Raw genomic sequence first — 16,585 nt, forward strand, 5'->3', positions numbered from 1 at the left:
TACGAGCAGAAAGTCCGCCATGAGGGTGAGCACGAGAGGTGGGCGGGGCAAGGCGGACAATAGTGTACACGTATTCACTAGCTCTGAGCTGAGTATAAAGTTATACACTTTGTGGACACTTTGATAAAATTGATGACTGTTGTTTGCTGAGCACAATGAATTTATATGTATATATTTATAGATAAATGTGAAAAAAATCTATTATACTGCAGAAATACGACCTACCTGACCTAAGCAGCAGTATGAAATCAACTTTTTCCTTCCTTCCTTCCTTTTCTTTCCTTCCTTTACAGTGTTAACAATCAACATACAAAATAATAATACTTATATGGATAATATTTACACAATGCAACATTTATTTCAGTAATGGCATTGCTAATACATTTGCTAGACAATAGCCTAAATCATCATCACTGACTTGTCATAAATACTACTACGGTAATCACCCACAGAAACAAATTAGCATTAAAGTATGTTGTGTGGGAGTCCCACACAACTGAAGGGGTGTGTCCCAAAACTTTTGTGCACGTGGTGTACTTTGACCGGCCAGTCACGCGTGAGAAAGATGTACTGTACTTATGTTGCCACACAGTGGACATTTTGCATCATGACAGGCAAGGACAGTGGCGACAAATTAACGTCACATTTGTAACGTCTTTACTTGCGGGATGCGTCGTGTCAAATTAATATATTAGAACGAGATGAAAGTTTAAAGCAAATAAAAGTGTCTAGCACTCGACAAAGTAAGTATTTTTAAAATTTGTTAATGGAGTCTATACAAAACATTTTCAGTGGAACATCGGTATTTGTGGGATTCGGTTATCGACGACAATTATTGCCGAAATATGTCTCGGTTTGTGCGTCTAACAAAGTGCATAATCGAGTGGCCAAAGCATCCACAAGTTGGTGACTGGGTGTCTGCGTAGAATGGATCGTCGTTCTTACACAGTTAGGACACTGTAGACCAGGTGTGGGCAAACTTTTAGTCTCGCGGGCCGCATAGAGTTAAAATAATTGTCAGGGCGGCCGGACTACACACACACACAAATTAAATACAGTCCGCCTGGAATTATTTACCTTATTTTTTCTGTAAACGTGTCATACAATGTGCTACTTGTGCTTGTGACCACTTCAGACCACATCAAATAACCAAATTGAATTTGACTTTTTTTTTTTTTTTACTGAATAAGACACCCGGAAGGTATGTGAATAATGAATACAATATGAAGTATGAACGATAAAACATTGACTATTAAAGAATATGTGAACGTCAATCTTTTCTTTATTTTTTTTACTTTGCAGACAATGCGGTGGGTAGGTTAAGTTGTGTCACATACACGTTGATTTGTTGTGTTTGTTTGTCAGTGTGGGTGAGGTAGTGGTCTGGATCGTTTCATGTGAAAAGCTACTTCAACCATAAAAAGTTTGTCTCAGATGGACTCTTGGATGCCAGCTTGTATGTTAAAAGTTTATATGAAATACTTTGGAAGCTTCTGGCGGGCCGGGTTCAAATGCTTAACGGCCGCAGTTGGCCCACCCCTGCTCTCGACAGATTCCAGCCAGGGGAATCCTTTTACAGGAACTCCGCAGGTTTCAACAAGTCAAATTGAAGACTTTTTAAGACCATAATGAATCTAATTTAAGCCCCAATTTCATATTGATGAGGGCAAAAAGGTACAAAAGACATGACACAAATTGGAGGCCTGCAAACTACATGAATTTATTGGAATACAAAATGCTGAACCTAACTAAAAACACCAGGTGCCTCTCTATTGTGAACTAATAAATGATTCCATCCATCGACTCCAACTATTCATTCTGGAGCCACTTTTTTGGAAATCTTTTCAAACGATCACGAATAAAACAGTGAAGAAGAGACAAGATTGTGTTTTTTTTTTTTTTCAATCATTGGCGCTCCAAGGCACAAATCACACAGACAGCTCAAGCAGTCTCTAGGAAAGCGCGCTAAGAAGTCCCTGCCTATTTCTATACTACAGAAAGCAACAGTGGGGGCCCACTGTGGGTGCAAGCAGAAAACTACTGAGGAGTCTCGGGTCACAACACCCTGTGAGCCCCCCCCCCAAAAAAACACACACCCCCAACCCCAATGACAGGAAACATCTGCTCGCTGAGCAAGGTCAGTCAAGCACACAGGCGTCGTCTTTGTCTAAAAGGACAAAGTAAAACAAGTAATTCTTCTTCCACTCTGGTTACACAAAACATGTTATCTGCTCATTTTCATATATACGCATGAGTAAATCACGTTGCTAATACACCACAAATCGTTGAACTTGCCCAACTTACCCATCGTATACGTAAGTAATGTGGCTTTGCTGTGGGCTTTTGCTACGTTTTCTCCACTGCGATGCTCCGCTGTAACACCGCAAAGCACACACAGCACACTACCCGGTTGTGCTCAATGAATTGTGACCGGGCTACACAGCTACTTCAGATTCGTTTTGAAGTTACATATACTTACGTAGTTCCGTTACACTTAGAGTGTCCTAAAAAATCTAAGATTTAAAAGTGAGACTGAAGTTTAAAATACTTTTGTTTTCAATAAAAGTAACACGAACAGATTTTTAAACCTTCCAAAATAGTATTTCAGGCATTTTACGAGCTATTAAGACAGATTAGATATCTTAAGGACTTAAACTTAAATGATTGGATTTTAGACATTTTAAGACCACTCTGATACACTGCTGTTGTCATCTTTGTTAATGTGTGTGTGGTTCATTTGTGCATAGAATGCACACAGAGTAGGAAAAGTGGCATAGAAAATGGATGGATGCACACAGAATCTGCCGCCTTTCTTCCCAAAGCTAAAGTAGTGTGCATTCTACAGCTGCTAAATAATGCACCACGGGGCCAAAAAAGTTGCAAGTGCCAGAACTTTGATACAGAAGGTGAGAGACACTATTGAATTCATGAAAGAAGTCACACCAAAGTATGACGGTAGAGTCCGTTGCAACATGATTGTCATGTCAAGGTTTCTAGTGAACACAGATCGCACAGGGAACGCTTTAAGGGAGACACATAACCGAAAGTGAACCCAGCCAGTGTGTGTAATGACGAATGTACCTGCTGCTGAAGTAAGCAAGTACACAGCTCTAACCGTCCACGCTTTACAGCATTTCTTAGTCCTCCTTTTTCTGCATGTAAAACTATAATTGAACGATTTCCATCCGTCCATCTTCTATGCCGCTTATCCTCACGAGGGTGGCGGGTATGACTTCGAGCAAGAGGCGGGGTACACCCTGGACTGGTCGCCACATATAGACAAACAACCACTCACACCTGTGGACAATTTAGAGCCCCCAATTAGCCTAACATGCATGTTTGTGGAAACCAGAGTACCCGGTACCCGCACGCACGGGGAGAACATGCAATCACCATACAGAGATGCCCGACGGAGATTCGAACCCATGTCTTCCCGATCTCCTGACTGCGCGGCCAACATGCTAACCGCCAGGCCACCCAGCGCCTCTTTACATGATTTCTTGGAGGAAAAATTGCTTTAGTTTTTCAAAATTTAAATTTTCAACAGATTAATAACGCAAACCGAGGTTCCTCGACTGTATTTAGGACTGATAACGCAAAGTGAGAGTAAAGCCATCATATAATGTTTGTTAGAGAGGAAGGCGGTCAAAGGTCAAAGGTGAGTGCTACTATGGGTCAGTTGTTCATGCATTTCATTCACTGAGCTTGCATGTTTTTACTCTCCTGCCATAACTTCTTCCTCAGCTCCAACTCCACGTCCGTGACTGAAGCAGGTCCCCAGTTGGTGACCCTCTGAGGACCCTTGTCGCCTAAAAAGAGGACAGAGAGCGACAACTCCGATCAAGACAACGCCATACCGCTCGTCACTAAAGCCAAAAAAGACAGGAAGGAAGCATGACTGCCTCTCTGACAAAAAACAGAACATTATTTTTACATTGGATCTCATCAGAGTGTGCGGGTGTGCCTAAAGTTGTGTCCAGTGTGTGTATTATCGGACGTACTGTGCACAGAGTAGTGGTGATAGAAGATCGCAGGTACCTGGATGGATGAGACGCACCAGTCCTTCATGTTTGGCTACTTTGTCTTTCCATTTCTTGGTCTTGTAAGAAGCTCGCTCCAGATTTCTTGACACTTCCTGTATGGCAACCATAGAGAAGGACATGGCGGGTGAGCTGGAGCCTTCGGCCGAGAGGTGGGGTTAGTCCCGGTTCTCATCGATGCTCGAGACTCGATGCCCAACCCTCGACATAACACATTCATTTACAGCACAGCTCCGTGCAAATGAGCGTTCACTAAGGATTTTATGGATATTGCAGCAAAACAGAAAAATCCTTCACTGTTAGTTGAGAGTTGTGAAGGAGCGCTCCTGCTGCAGAGACTCAAATGTAAATAAAAAGGGGGAATTGTGTGATAAAATCAACCAAATCCCAATGTCAGCTACATCAATAACAAGAAAATCTGAAAGTTTAACAAAGGACGTACTGATGCAGCTTTTATTTTAAAAAGACACTTTTTCAATTATTATTTGTTATTATTATTTTATTTCTCGTATTTCATCATTTATGTGTATTATTTATTTCATCCTGTTTTCTTTTAAACACGATGTAGGTGCCAAGTTAATGGTGGTGTATTGAAAGAACAAAGCGATGTGCAGGGTTTCATTGCATTCTATATTCATATAGGCTCGTCTGTTTGATGCAATTTAAGGCAAAATGGGGTTTGAACCTTCGATTTGGAAAAAAAATGTAATACACAGACATGACTCAATTTGAATTGAAGACCGCTGGTGTAGGCACTTCTTGTGACGATGCCTGGGCTTCCTCCATGTGTAAATACAATTAGCAACACAATCCTTCCAGGGTGCAATGTACATAAGCCTCTGTCTGTGTCCTGACCTCATACTTGTGCAGAGCTCCGTGTCGCTCCCTCTCCACTCTCTCCAGCTGCAGCATGGCGGCCTGCAGCTCTCGATCACTGGCCTGCTGCTCTGCCACCAGCTCCTGCTTCTCGGCCTGCGTCTGACACAGCGCCTTCTTCTGCTGCAGGTGGAGGCGCTCCAGCTCCGCCCTCCTGGTGGTCTCCTCTTCCAGCAGCCTGTGTGGTGGGCACACAAGAAAGATGTTTCCTTTCCTTGACAGTATTGCTTTTAATTCTGCTGAAATACACGATCTGACTAAAATGAATGCACCCTCATATTTTATTAGATTTTCTCGAGGGGCAATACTATAGAAATGAAACTTAGATATACTGTACTTTAGAGTTGTCAGTTGAGTCAGCACACAACCATTATTGGTGGTAGCATCATTGTCTGGGGCTGCATGAGTGCTGCCTGCACTGGGGAGCTGTGCTTCTTTGAGGGGAAACATGAATTCCAACATGTCCTGTTACATTCTGAGGCAGAGCACGAATCCGCCCCTTGGGAAATGTTTTCCAACATGATAAGGATCCCAAACACACCTCCAAGATGATCAAGTGCCTTGCTGAGGAAGCTAAAGGTGATGGAGTGATGTATGTCTCATCCAATTAAGCACATGTGGGGCATCCTAAAGCGTTAGAAAGGTGTCTAACATCCACCCGCTCTGTGATGTTGTCATGGGGGAGTCGAGGATTCCAGTAACAACTTGTGTAGCTCAGGTGAATTCCATGCCCAAGAGGATTAAGGCAGTACTAGCTAACAATGATACAAAATTTGTACATGTTCACTGTGAGGTGTACTCACTTGTGTTGCCAGCTATTTAAACAATCACGGCTGCGTGTTGCACCGTTTTCAGTGGATAGTAAATCTATACTTCTATACAACCTGTACACTGACTACTCTAAAGTAGATCCAAGTTTTGTCCCCTGAGAAGAACTAATAAAAATGTTGCTGTAATGTGTGGAGTGTATTCACTACCTGTGTGCCTAATATTGTGGCCAACGCATGTGAGTGTGCATGAGACCTGGCCTGTAGCTTGCGCATAGCCTCTTCATCCTGCTTGGCCTGCCTCTCGTTCTCCAAGGCTTCCTCCAGTTCATGGTACATGTCTTCCATCTCTCGTACACGCTGCAGGTACTGCTCTAGCTCGCTGGCCTTTTGGGCCATCTGCTCCTCCATCTGCTGACGCACCTAAATAAGCATGAGAGTCATGTATTATTCTCATCACTGCCTGAAATGGTGGTAAATGACAGCTCATGAAGACACACAGATGAGTCAACAGCATTTTTTAGCTGGTGCTTCCTGGAAAACCAGAGGCACACTTGAGAGACGGCAGAAGTATATAAATAAACTGGCTTCTGGCTTGTTTGTTCACCATTTTCTCTCTTTCCAGGTCCAGCCTGAGGCGATCCTGCAGATCTGACTGAGACTTCTTCCTCCTCTCTTCTTCTGTTGCCACTTCGGCTGCAACCGTCTCCATTTTCTGCCAGCAAAGAATTACATCAGGACCACTTAAGGATACTTCTGGGAAAACATGATTACTGATTTACTGAGTGATTTTATTAAGTAACATATAAAAGCAGATTTTAGAATAACTGTTTGCATTGATGTTTATTGATTGAATTATTAATTGAGTGCCTTAAAATAAGTACAGTATAGACATAACAGTTTGATCAATTAATCTAATAATTGAGTGAGTGATTACAAGTAGTTTATAGAAATAATGCTTTATTAAACAATTAGCTGAGTAGACAAAACAAACAGTTAGTGCTCACACATAGTGAAGGCCAGCTGGGACCAGCAGCCAGATGGGGGCACAAACAAGTCAGTAAGCCTTGAGATAGACTGGGGAAAAGTATGTGATGTTTATGCTACATAAGTGTCAACAACTCAGCGACTATCACCTGCTGCCGTCACACAGCTTCGTCAAAGAATCCAGGTGAAGATTTGGAGAGACTGCCGCCAATGGTTTGAGGAAACAATCATAAAAAGGCGGAAGAGGGGAGAGTTCGGGACCCTCTCTCATTCAGCTGGCGTGGCGGACAAGGGGACCGGTGGATGAGACGGGGCACGGAGCTCTGGAAACTGCTATACTATTCCGTCTGGTTTATTCTCAATACAATTCTTAAACTTAATCTGGTGTGTGAGTCTTCCTTCCTTTTCATAACTGGAGATTAACAAACACGTAAGGGGGAGGTGAAACTGGCTTAATTAATTTTCTAAAGTGGTCCTTTGACCTTTAGTAAGTTGTAGAGAATTTCATCTCCAACACTTTCTATTAAAATAAAATGTGTCTTGTGAAAAAGAAAGTAATATGCTCGAAGGTGCAGGTGTCTGTGATACACTCATTTTTGCATAAAAGCTTCCACTTCCTTATTTAGTGTACATGCTCTGCTGCATCGTGTGTATTTGTGTGCATAATTATCGTCATGGAGTGTAACGAGGGTCGCACGGTGGCCTAGTGGTTAGCATGTTGGCCACACAGTCAGGAGGTCGGGAAGATCTTGGTTCAAATGTGCGTTTGGGCATCTCTGTGTGGAGTTTGCATGTTCTCCCCGTGCGTGGTACTCCGGTTTCCTCCCACATTCCAAAAATATGCAATTTAGGTTAATTGGAGACACTAAATTGTCAATAGGTGTGAATGGTTGCAATTGTTTGTTTGCCCTCTAGCCCAAAGTCAGCTGGGATAGGCTCCGGCATACCCTTGCACCCGTAGTGAGGAGAAGCAGCATAGAAAATGCATGGATGAATGGATTGTAACAATGATATGGTTTGAGAATAGCTGAAGTGAACCAAATGAGAATGTTTTCACCAACTTTAGAAAGCTAAAAAACAGGGGAGCCCAACTTCTCCCTTCGCTGTTACTATTATTTTGTGTATGATGTCAATGCAAGGCCTCTGCCATACCTTATTTTATTTGCCTCACGAAATGGCTAATGAAGTCCTAAATACATCATAAATAATAACTTATACACTAAAATAGAATCATTATGTTTATGCTCGTCAAAGATCCTCTATATGACAGGACGTTTTTTTAAGACCAACTGCAAAAACACTAGTCAAACATACTCTATATCAGTGGTCCCCAACCTTTTTTGACCCACGAACCGGCTTGTGTTCCCACAAAGCAATCTCATTTATCTTATTTCTTATGTATTGTGTAAAACTAAGACATGAATAACATCAAATTAAAAGCACAAAATGAATGCCGACCCACCATCCACCAGTTCAAGTTCCAGCCAAGTTTTTCCAGAGAGATTATTACATCGCTGTTTGACGTGTGTGGTAACAGGCAGGGCGCTAGCATGAATTAACTTGAGACAAATGTGCACATTAGCGCTCAATAAGTCATCAAAACTTACCTTTATGCATTCCCACATAGTATCAGCATTTGACACCAAATATGAGGTGAAAGAAAAATGGTAAAAATACAGTAGTAGTCCATCTGTGCGGCATGAGAGAAAGTTAGCACACGCACAATGGACATGCGTCAAGTGAGACGGATGTAACAGAGAGAATTCGGCCACTTTTCAAAATAAAACATTAAAAAAATGAAATATTGGAAATTATTTTTTCTTTCTATGACAGTGCCTGGGGGAGGTTTGGGTGTCATGTAATGCTATTTATTAATGTGTTGTGTATAAAACGCAATCTATAACCGAGGGTCTTATTAAGATGAACACTGACGCTGTGAAAGCTTCTGTAATTATCATATTGTTATTCATCTTATTTGAATGTACCTTTTTTTAAAAATTATTATACACATAGTGCATTTTTTTTTCTCTCTCTTTCTCTCTCCAATGCAGCACAGCTACTTGAACACTATGTATCATTATCTTGTCCCCCCCCACTCCTTATATTTATTAATAGTCTTTTGTTAGTATACAGGCCACTTCGCATTCAGTCTCAAATCTCTTGACATCGCACACAACCTCCCGTCCATTTGTTACCTGTCCTATGTCTTGTGTAATGTGTTTTATAACCTCCACATGTATGTTATATATGCACGCTCTATATGTCTGCCACTGTTGGAAATAAAAAACTATATATTTTTTAAAACATACACCTTTTGATCTTAATTAACCTGAAATACTGAACATAATGAATTTATTAATTAATTTTATATTTTGTTTTTAGATATTTAGGGCAAAAGTTTGTATTTTGCATGGTCACATTTTGATAAAGTTTCACATGAGCACTGATAAATACATGAGACAAGTAATCATCTTACATATCTTTTAGAAATATCGAACATTTTTAATTGGTTAATTAATTTTGTAGTAATGCCGGCTCAAAATTTTGTATTTTGTATGGTTAAATTTTCAAATTTGAAAAGTTTCACATGAGCACTGATAAATAGATAAGTAATCATCCTGCATATCTTTTATTCCAGTCTGATGTTGTCATCCTTCTGTTTAAATGGGTTGAATTTGAGCATCACTTTTTTTGTCCACTCACAATGGCTATGGTTTAAATCTGCATATTAATTTAATACCAAATCGAAGGGGAAAGTTCAACAATCACAATAAAGCAGTATCCGAAGTAAAAAAATACACACAACCAACGATAAAGCCTTATTTTCGGGAAAATCCCCACTCACAGTAAGAGGTTTTCACCGCTGCGCCGTGCGGGGATTGGAACACCAACATAAACAAAATCTTCAAGATTAAACCCTTTTAATGCACAAAATAATCATCAAACTTACTTATTTGTTCATATGATGCACAGCAATGAACAACTTTATGCTGTCTCCTCTGCTTTCTGCTTCATTCTCCTTGCGCCGTGAGGCATTCAGGCGCACTCGTAATTGTAAGCGTCACGCGCTAATTGTTTTTAATTTTATTCAGGTACCTTCTACCCCTGGGTGTACACGTACCCCGCTTTGAGAACTGAGGCTCTGTCCGACAGGAGCGCCCGGCTGTTTTTAAAGCCTAATGCAGAAACGCTAAGTCAAAGATAGGTCCAAAGGAAATACAGTGGCTAACTTTGTGTGAACTATTATGAATTATAAGTTATAATTATAAGGTATTATGTTAACTTATTTCTTTGTCAATGTGTCATTAGAGCAGCACCTTCCACATGGCCTCCAGCTGCATCTGGTTGCTTTCGTTGGCCACCTGGAGAAGCTTCATCCTTTCGGCCATGTCTTCTTCCTTCGCCATCTGCTTCTGCCGGAGCTCCTTGCGCCTCAACCTGGCCTCACGGTGAGGGGAGAGCAGCCCCAACCTCAGCAGCTGGATGCATGTTTGAATAGCTGACATAAGTGAGAGAGACTGTTCAGGAACAGTTCAATAAGCAAAGACTGAGCAATGAGCAAATGAACAGCTGCCACCTTGAATCCATTCATGTTTCTTCTTTTTATCCGATGCGCTGATCTCAAAACTTTTATCAGGACACTTTATGATGAAGAGACATTTCCTTGTTTCTTTGTCTGGCAGAGACTTCAGAGAAGAAGATGCATGTTCATCATTGTTTTTCACACTCCAACCATTCCATTTCTCCATTAAAACAGATATAAATGGACTAAAATATACATATTACATTGCTGTACCTCCACACAACAGTGCTGGTTCAGAGTGATCTGTCCTTTCATATCCACAAGATCCTCACATACATAGTAGGACAGTGAAGTGGGTCGCAGCACAAACCAGCGCTCCGTCCAGTTCTTCCTCTTATGGCCCTTCTTCAACATGTAGCCCTTTAATACACACTTTTAGTTGTATTCATATAGGCAACACATTATACTTTATAGGGCACTTGATATTTCTCGAGACTGTAACTGAAGATTATTACAATACATTTATTCAGAATTATTCTTTTTTAGTCTTCTTTTTGTTACAGTAGAATCTCTTAAATCAACTGATTCGGCACTGTATAATTCAGTGTTGCAACTGAGAGTTTGACGATACTCAAAACGTAAGTAAATGTTGGGAGACGTCAGCTTTGAGGAATGTTTTACATTTTCTCACTTTTTGGCAATGACTCCACAGAAGGGTACCAATAATAACAAAGAGGTGATGAAGACCATAGAACCAGAAATAGAACTTGATGTAGGAATGCAACGAAAAAAAAACTGAAACCAAAAATGCAGCATCCTAATTGTCTACAATGCGATGGCCACATTTGAAAAACAGTGTCACATACCCAATTTTAGAACGGTGATGGAAAAATAGATCATGTTTTATATACTGTGGTATACTTGGAGCTTTGTTAAGAAGATCTAATTGTTGTGTGCATTCGACGGGGTCAGTGTGCATGTCATCAGTTCTAACCTGCTTTAGCATGTCCAGTATGAGCTCCTGGAAGACCTCGTTGATGCCCATGGACACACTCTGCCAGTCAATGCCCTTGCTGAAGGCACCTGTTCCCACCAGTTGGATCATCTCCCATGCAGTCAAGCAGCTTCTCTTGTTCAGCTGCAGATTGGAATCTGAAAATTTCTCCTCGCTCCATTTGCTTCCCATGGCCTCAGTGAGCTTTTGTAGGAAATACTCAACCTGAGGAGGCAGACAATTATTAGAGCTGAAACAAATACAATGGGCACAAAAAGCAAAAGACGATCTCAAGCTCTTCCTCACCTCCTCAGGTACAATAACAAGTGGGTACTTGTCTTCAGACAGGAAGTTGAAAATGCACCAGATTTTAAAAGCATCATAGTTTGAGATAAGTAGATTATTAGTGGCAATATTTTTCTTGTGACACAGTGTCCAGCACATCCTGTTGAACTCCAACACATCAAAATCCTCTTGAACCTGCAATTGATGAGCAGAATGAAGTATTGTCTTAAAGATCCATCAAAATACTGTACCTGCCCTCACAAATATAATAAACCAGTACACAGTGGTGTGAAAAAGTGCTTGCCGCCTTCCTGATTTCTTATTTTTTTGCATGTTTGTCACACTTAAATGTTTGAGATCATCAAACAAATTTAAATATTAGTCAATGACAACACAACTGAACACAAAATGCAGTTTTTAAATGATTGTTTTATTATTAAAGGAGGGGGAAAAAATCCAAACCTACATAGCCCAGTGTGAAAAAGTGATTGCCCCCTAAACCTAATAACTGGTTGGGTCACCCTTAGTAGCAAAGGTTGCAGTCAAGTGTTTGAGATAACTTGTAATGAGTCTCTTACAGCGCTGTGGAGGAATTTTTTCCCATTCATCTTTGCAGAATTGTTGTAATTCAGCCACATTGGAGGGTTTTGTAGCATGAAGCGCCTTTTTAAGGTCATGCCACAGCTTCTCAATAAGATTCAGGTCAGGACTTTACTTGGGCCACTCCAAAGTCTTCATTTTGCTTTTTCTTGCTGGTGTGTTTTGGATCATTGTCCTGCTGCAGAACCCAAGTTCGTGTCAGCTTGAGGTCACGAACAGATGTCCGGACATTCTTCTTCAGGATTTTTGGTAGACAGCAAAATTAATGGTTCCATTTATCACAGCGAGTCTTCCAGGTCCTGAAGCAACAAAACGGCCCCAGATCATCACACTACCACCACCATATTTTACTGCAGGTATGATGTTCTTCTTCTGAAATGTGGAATTACTTTTACGCCAGATGTAATGGGACACCGAAAAAAAGTTCAACTTTTGTTGAGTATTTTCCCAAAGGTCTTGAGGATCATCAAGATGTTTTCTGGCAAAATTGAGACGAGCCTTAATGTTGTTTTTGTTCAGCAGTGGTTTTCGTCTTGGAACTCTGCCATGCAGGCCGTTTTTGCCCAGCGTCTTTCTTATGGTGGAGTCATGAGCACTGACTGTAACTGAGGCAAGTGAGGCCTGCGTTTTTTTGGATGTTGTTGTGGGGCCTTTTGTGACCTCTTGGCTGAGTCATCGCTGCGCACTTGGGGTAATTTTGGTTTGCCCGCCACGCCTGGGAAGGTTCACCACTGTTCCATACTTTAGTTTCACTTAAAAACTGCATTTTGTGTTCAGTTGTGTTGTCTTTGACAAATATTTATAACGAGAGGCGGGGTACACCCTATAACTTTTTCACACAGGGTCATGAAGGTTTGGATTTTTTTCTCATTTGTTTGATGATCTTAAACTTTTAAGTGCGACAAACACGCACAAAAATAAGAAATCAGGAAGGGGCCAAACATTTGTCCACAGCATTGTATATATATATATACAGTATATAGTATGCTCATTCATTACAGATTTACACACATTACAGTATTACATAATATACATTGTTAAATGAATATTTCTCCATTATTATTATTTTTGTGAAGAGCAAGTAGAGCTTTTGTTTCAGCTGTCATTACTGTTTGTACAGATGCACCTAATGAAGTGCCCAGTGAATGTTTGTTTCTTTTCAGAAACATGAGTGTGCACGGTGTGAGCCACTAGCGTGGCCTCATTTTAATTCAAGTCAGCGCTGAGCAGAGAGAAGCAAGGAAACAGCTTGCGAGTACAAACACAGAAAGTAAACTCATTTGCCTTCAAATGTGTAAATAAGAATTCTGTCAAGAAAACTTGCAACCCATCTAATGTGCAAGTTGTTGTTTGTCAAATCTATTAAAAAACAAGGATTTTTCTTCAATTAGTGTTCAAAACAGACTGCCATCTAAGTATCCATCTATGCATGTATACCGCCATCTATGCCATTTATAACTGCCATCTGGAGCTGAGTAATTGAGTAACATCTATACTTTTTTTAGCTGTTTTTCTCTCTTTCGAACGTGCAGAAAAGGGAAAGACATGAGTGATCATGTTTCACATAAGGATTGTGGATGATGAGCAAAAAAAAAAAAAAAAGTGCAGTTTTCACTGTCTGCGTGGATCAGTGTGAAGGTCCAAGAAAGACATCTTTAAAGTATAGTGAGTAAATGTAGTAAAATGCACGAACATGTCTCCTGCTTCTGTGTGCTCACCTTGTCAATAATAAACATGTTGAGGTAGGGCATGTATCCCTGTTTGGACAGAGGCCCTTTATCATCATCTTTAAAATGCTCTTCAAGAGCTAACGGATCATGGGGGATCTTCATGATGGTGCACAGGCTGTGGGACAGCACCTAAAGAAAAATTATAACTAAAGTGTCAAGAACACAGCCCACCCATATGCAAAAAAACACGACAAGCATGACTGGCCAAGTCAAAGAAAGACTTGGCACTATTACGTATTTAACTTTATTTTGGTAACAGAAGCATTTCACACAATAGAATATTTTTTATGATACAGGGCTATAGCTTCAAATCCATCCATCCATTTTCTATGATGCTTATCCTCATTCCAGCGGGGATATGCTGGAGCCTATCCCAGCTGACTTAAGGCGAGAGGCGGGGTACACCCTGGACTGGTCGCCAGCCAATCGCAGGGCACATATAGATCAACAACCATTCACACTCACATTCATACCTATGGACAATTTGAAGTCACCAATTAACCTAACATGCATGTTTTTGGAATGTGGGAGGATGTGGGAGTTATATTGTAGACCAGTGGTTTCCAAGGTTTTTTCTTGTGAGAGCTCCATCCATCCATTTTCTATACCGCTTCTCCTCACTAGGGTCACGGGTATGCTGGAGCCTATACCAGCTGACTTCGGGCGAGAGGCGGGGTACACCCTAGACTGGTCGCTAGCCAATCGCAGGACATCTTGTGAGAGCTACTTTTACAAAATGAAAATGGCCAAAAGATACTCATTTTTGTCACATTTATTTTCATACCTTATTTAACCCAAACCAAATATGTTTGTTTCACAACTCACATTTTGTATTTCATACTGCATTTCTCTCTAGTGTTCTCACATTATTGACTGAAAACCTGAATGAAAAGCAGGCTTGCAGGCGCCTCGTGGTCATGGCGGGCTACCTGGTGCCTGCGGGCACGATGTTGGTGACCCCTGTTGTAGACACTTGGCAACACCACAGCAAAGTCTTTTTCATGTTTTTGGCGGTGCCTGTTTGCCATCGCTCATAACCACGTTATAATGGGACGGTCTGTGATGTAGCTTATCGTTACATTGCCGTACAGTAGGTGGCTGTATGGATCATAAGTTTGCATCTCAACATACTGTATCTCATACGCACCATGTATGTAAGAGAATAAGAAGACATAGCAAGAGGAATCGATGTTGCCAACATAGCAACTTTGTTGCTATTGTGGCAAGTTTGAGTCCAGGAACTATCCATCCGTTTTCTATGCCGCTTATCCTCACGGCCTGAAAATTGTCCCATCTCATTCTAAACAGTAAATATGACAAATGAATATGACAAGGCTAACCGGGTCATTGAGATGTCAACAAGTACATTTGCCTCCTTTGATCAAATAGTCAGCTAATTCAGCAGAGCAAACCCTTTTGACGAAGCAGTGCAAAACCATGCAGCACCAGAAGTCACATTAATGGTAAAAAGTATTTTATTTATCATTGGTTAGCTTCAGAATAACAAATTTATTAAAAAGAATAAATTCAAAGACTTATATTCTAAAATTGTTGGTCTTGTATTCATTCGTGAGCCGTTCATTCGTTGTATCATGGCTGTCTAAGCCAAAAAGGTTCCGACCCCTGCTCTCAAAATAAATTTTACTACTAAGCTAATGTATCGTTAAGCCTGATCTTCGACATACTGTAGAGCCCCAGCCCCCTAACATTTATAAGGATTGTATTTTTCTCAACAAAAACAGTGACATCATTGAATCCAATGGACGTTTAGAGGTTTAAAATAATAAAAATATTTACGTGTTTGGTATTTTTATTAGAACTCAAGTAGTTGAGATATTTAAGCAAAAAAATAAAGGAAAATTAAAAAAAATATATTGTTTTACAACAGTTTTTGTGAGTAGATTTTTGTCTTCGTCCTCTTGGGACCTGAAAGGGTGGGAAATTTGTCCTGGGGGTCTGGTTGACCTAAGAACCAATTTTAAATTTGAATTTTATGGTTTTTCATTAAAAAAAATCTTAGGAAAATCATCACTCCATATGAAGTTATGAGCAAAAAACAAGCAAACATTTACCTGCAAAGACAAAAAAAAGTTCTTGGGGATCCCGAAGGGTTGATGAAGCCATAGTGTTTCGTTATAAATATAAAGCATAGCCATACATGATCAAAATGTATGGTTTTAGTTCGTGAATGACAATATGTTGACGGACTATTTTCTTAGCTTGTACCAAGTGGCATCCATCTCAATACAAAGCCGAATTGTTCGTATCTACTGGTGAAATGTGGTACCAAATGAAATGAGGCTCACCTTTAACTGAGACTTGGACACTTTGCCACGTTGGTCCACGTCCAAGGCTGTGAAAACGTGCCATATAGACTTTAAAATTTCTTCGCGGAGCCACATTTTGTTCTACACTAACAAAGTGTGCCTAGTTGTACGTCTGAACACGAATGAGTGTTGTGTCCACTTGTGACAGTGTCCTCCTGTCTCATAGCTGTATGATGGCGCCACCCTACGTTCACACACCAAAAAACAAACCCTACAGTAGCTTATATGACAATTATGAACCACAGGTGGTATTCATTCAAATAGCTAGTGACTCAAAACCCCCAAAAACTTACAATAGCTTATATGACAAATATTAACCACAGGTGGGTATATTCATTTCAACAACTAGTGTGACTCAAAACAAAAGAATAATTGAAAATGCATGTCTGTATAATGAAACACACTTGGTCATACATTCACTTAGCTTTTTTTTTTTTTTTAATATGTTGTTATATA

The 16,585-nt window shown here is 40.5% G+C and overlaps 1 protein-coding gene across 3 annotated transcripts; it reads right to left on the reverse strand.

Annotated features, from left to right (window-relative positions):
* Positions 1–1,721: 1,721 nt before the first annotated feature.
* Positions 1,722–16,480, reverse strand: swap70a (switching B cell complex subunit SWAP70a). Of its 3 annotated transcripts, XM_054771361.1 has the most exons (12): positions 16,109–16,442; positions 13,791–13,931; positions 11,494–11,667; positions 11,188–11,412; positions 10,467–10,613; positions 10,248–10,356; positions 9,988–10,169; positions 6,291–6,398; positions 5,940–6,106; positions 4,896–5,094; positions 4,039–4,135; positions 1,723–3,809 (listed from the first exon to the last, which is right to left on the reverse strand). In XM_054771361.1, the coding sequence occupies exons 1-12, from the start codon at positions 16,202–16,204 to the stop codon at positions 3,697–3,699; spliced, it is 1,758 nt and encodes a 585-aa protein (XP_054627336.1). In that variant the 5' UTR covers positions 16,205–16,442; the 3' UTR covers positions 1,723–3,696. The 3 variants fall into 3 exon arrangements, with proteins under 3 accessions (XP_054627338.1, XP_054627336.1, XP_054627337.1); XM_054771362.1 differs by lacking the exon at positions 13,791–13,931 and having other exon boundaries at positions 16,109–16,477; XM_054771363.1 differs by lacking the exons at positions 11,494–11,667; positions 13,791–13,931 and having other exon boundaries at positions 1,722–3,809; positions 16,109–16,480.
* Between the last annotated feature and the right edge of the window lie 105 nt (positions 16,481–16,585).

This window comes from Dunckerocampus dactyliophorus, chromosome 3 (genome assembly GCF_027744805.1).
Source record: "Dunckerocampus dactyliophorus isolate RoL2022-P2 chromosome 3, RoL_Ddac_1.1, whole genome shotgun sequence".
Taxonomy (NCBI): Eukaryota; Metazoa; Chordata; class Actinopteri; order Syngnathiformes; family Syngnathidae; genus Dunckerocampus; species Dunckerocampus dactyliophorus.

Bases quoted from the DNA above. Each gene is read 5' to 3' on its own strand.
- swap70a (XM_054771361.1), bottom strand. From the start codon at position 16,204: ATGTGGCTCCGCGAAGAAATTTTAAAGTCTATATGGCACGTTTTCACA. The intron at 6,107-6,290 runs GTGAACAAACAA...ATGCTTATTTAG, and splicing joins ACCTGGAAAGAGAGAAAATG to GTGCGTCAGCAGATGGAGGA. The intron at 4,136-4,895 runs GTCAGGACACAG...GTTGCCATACAG, and splicing joins GAGCTCTGCACAAGTATGAG to GAAGTGTCAAGAAATCTGGA.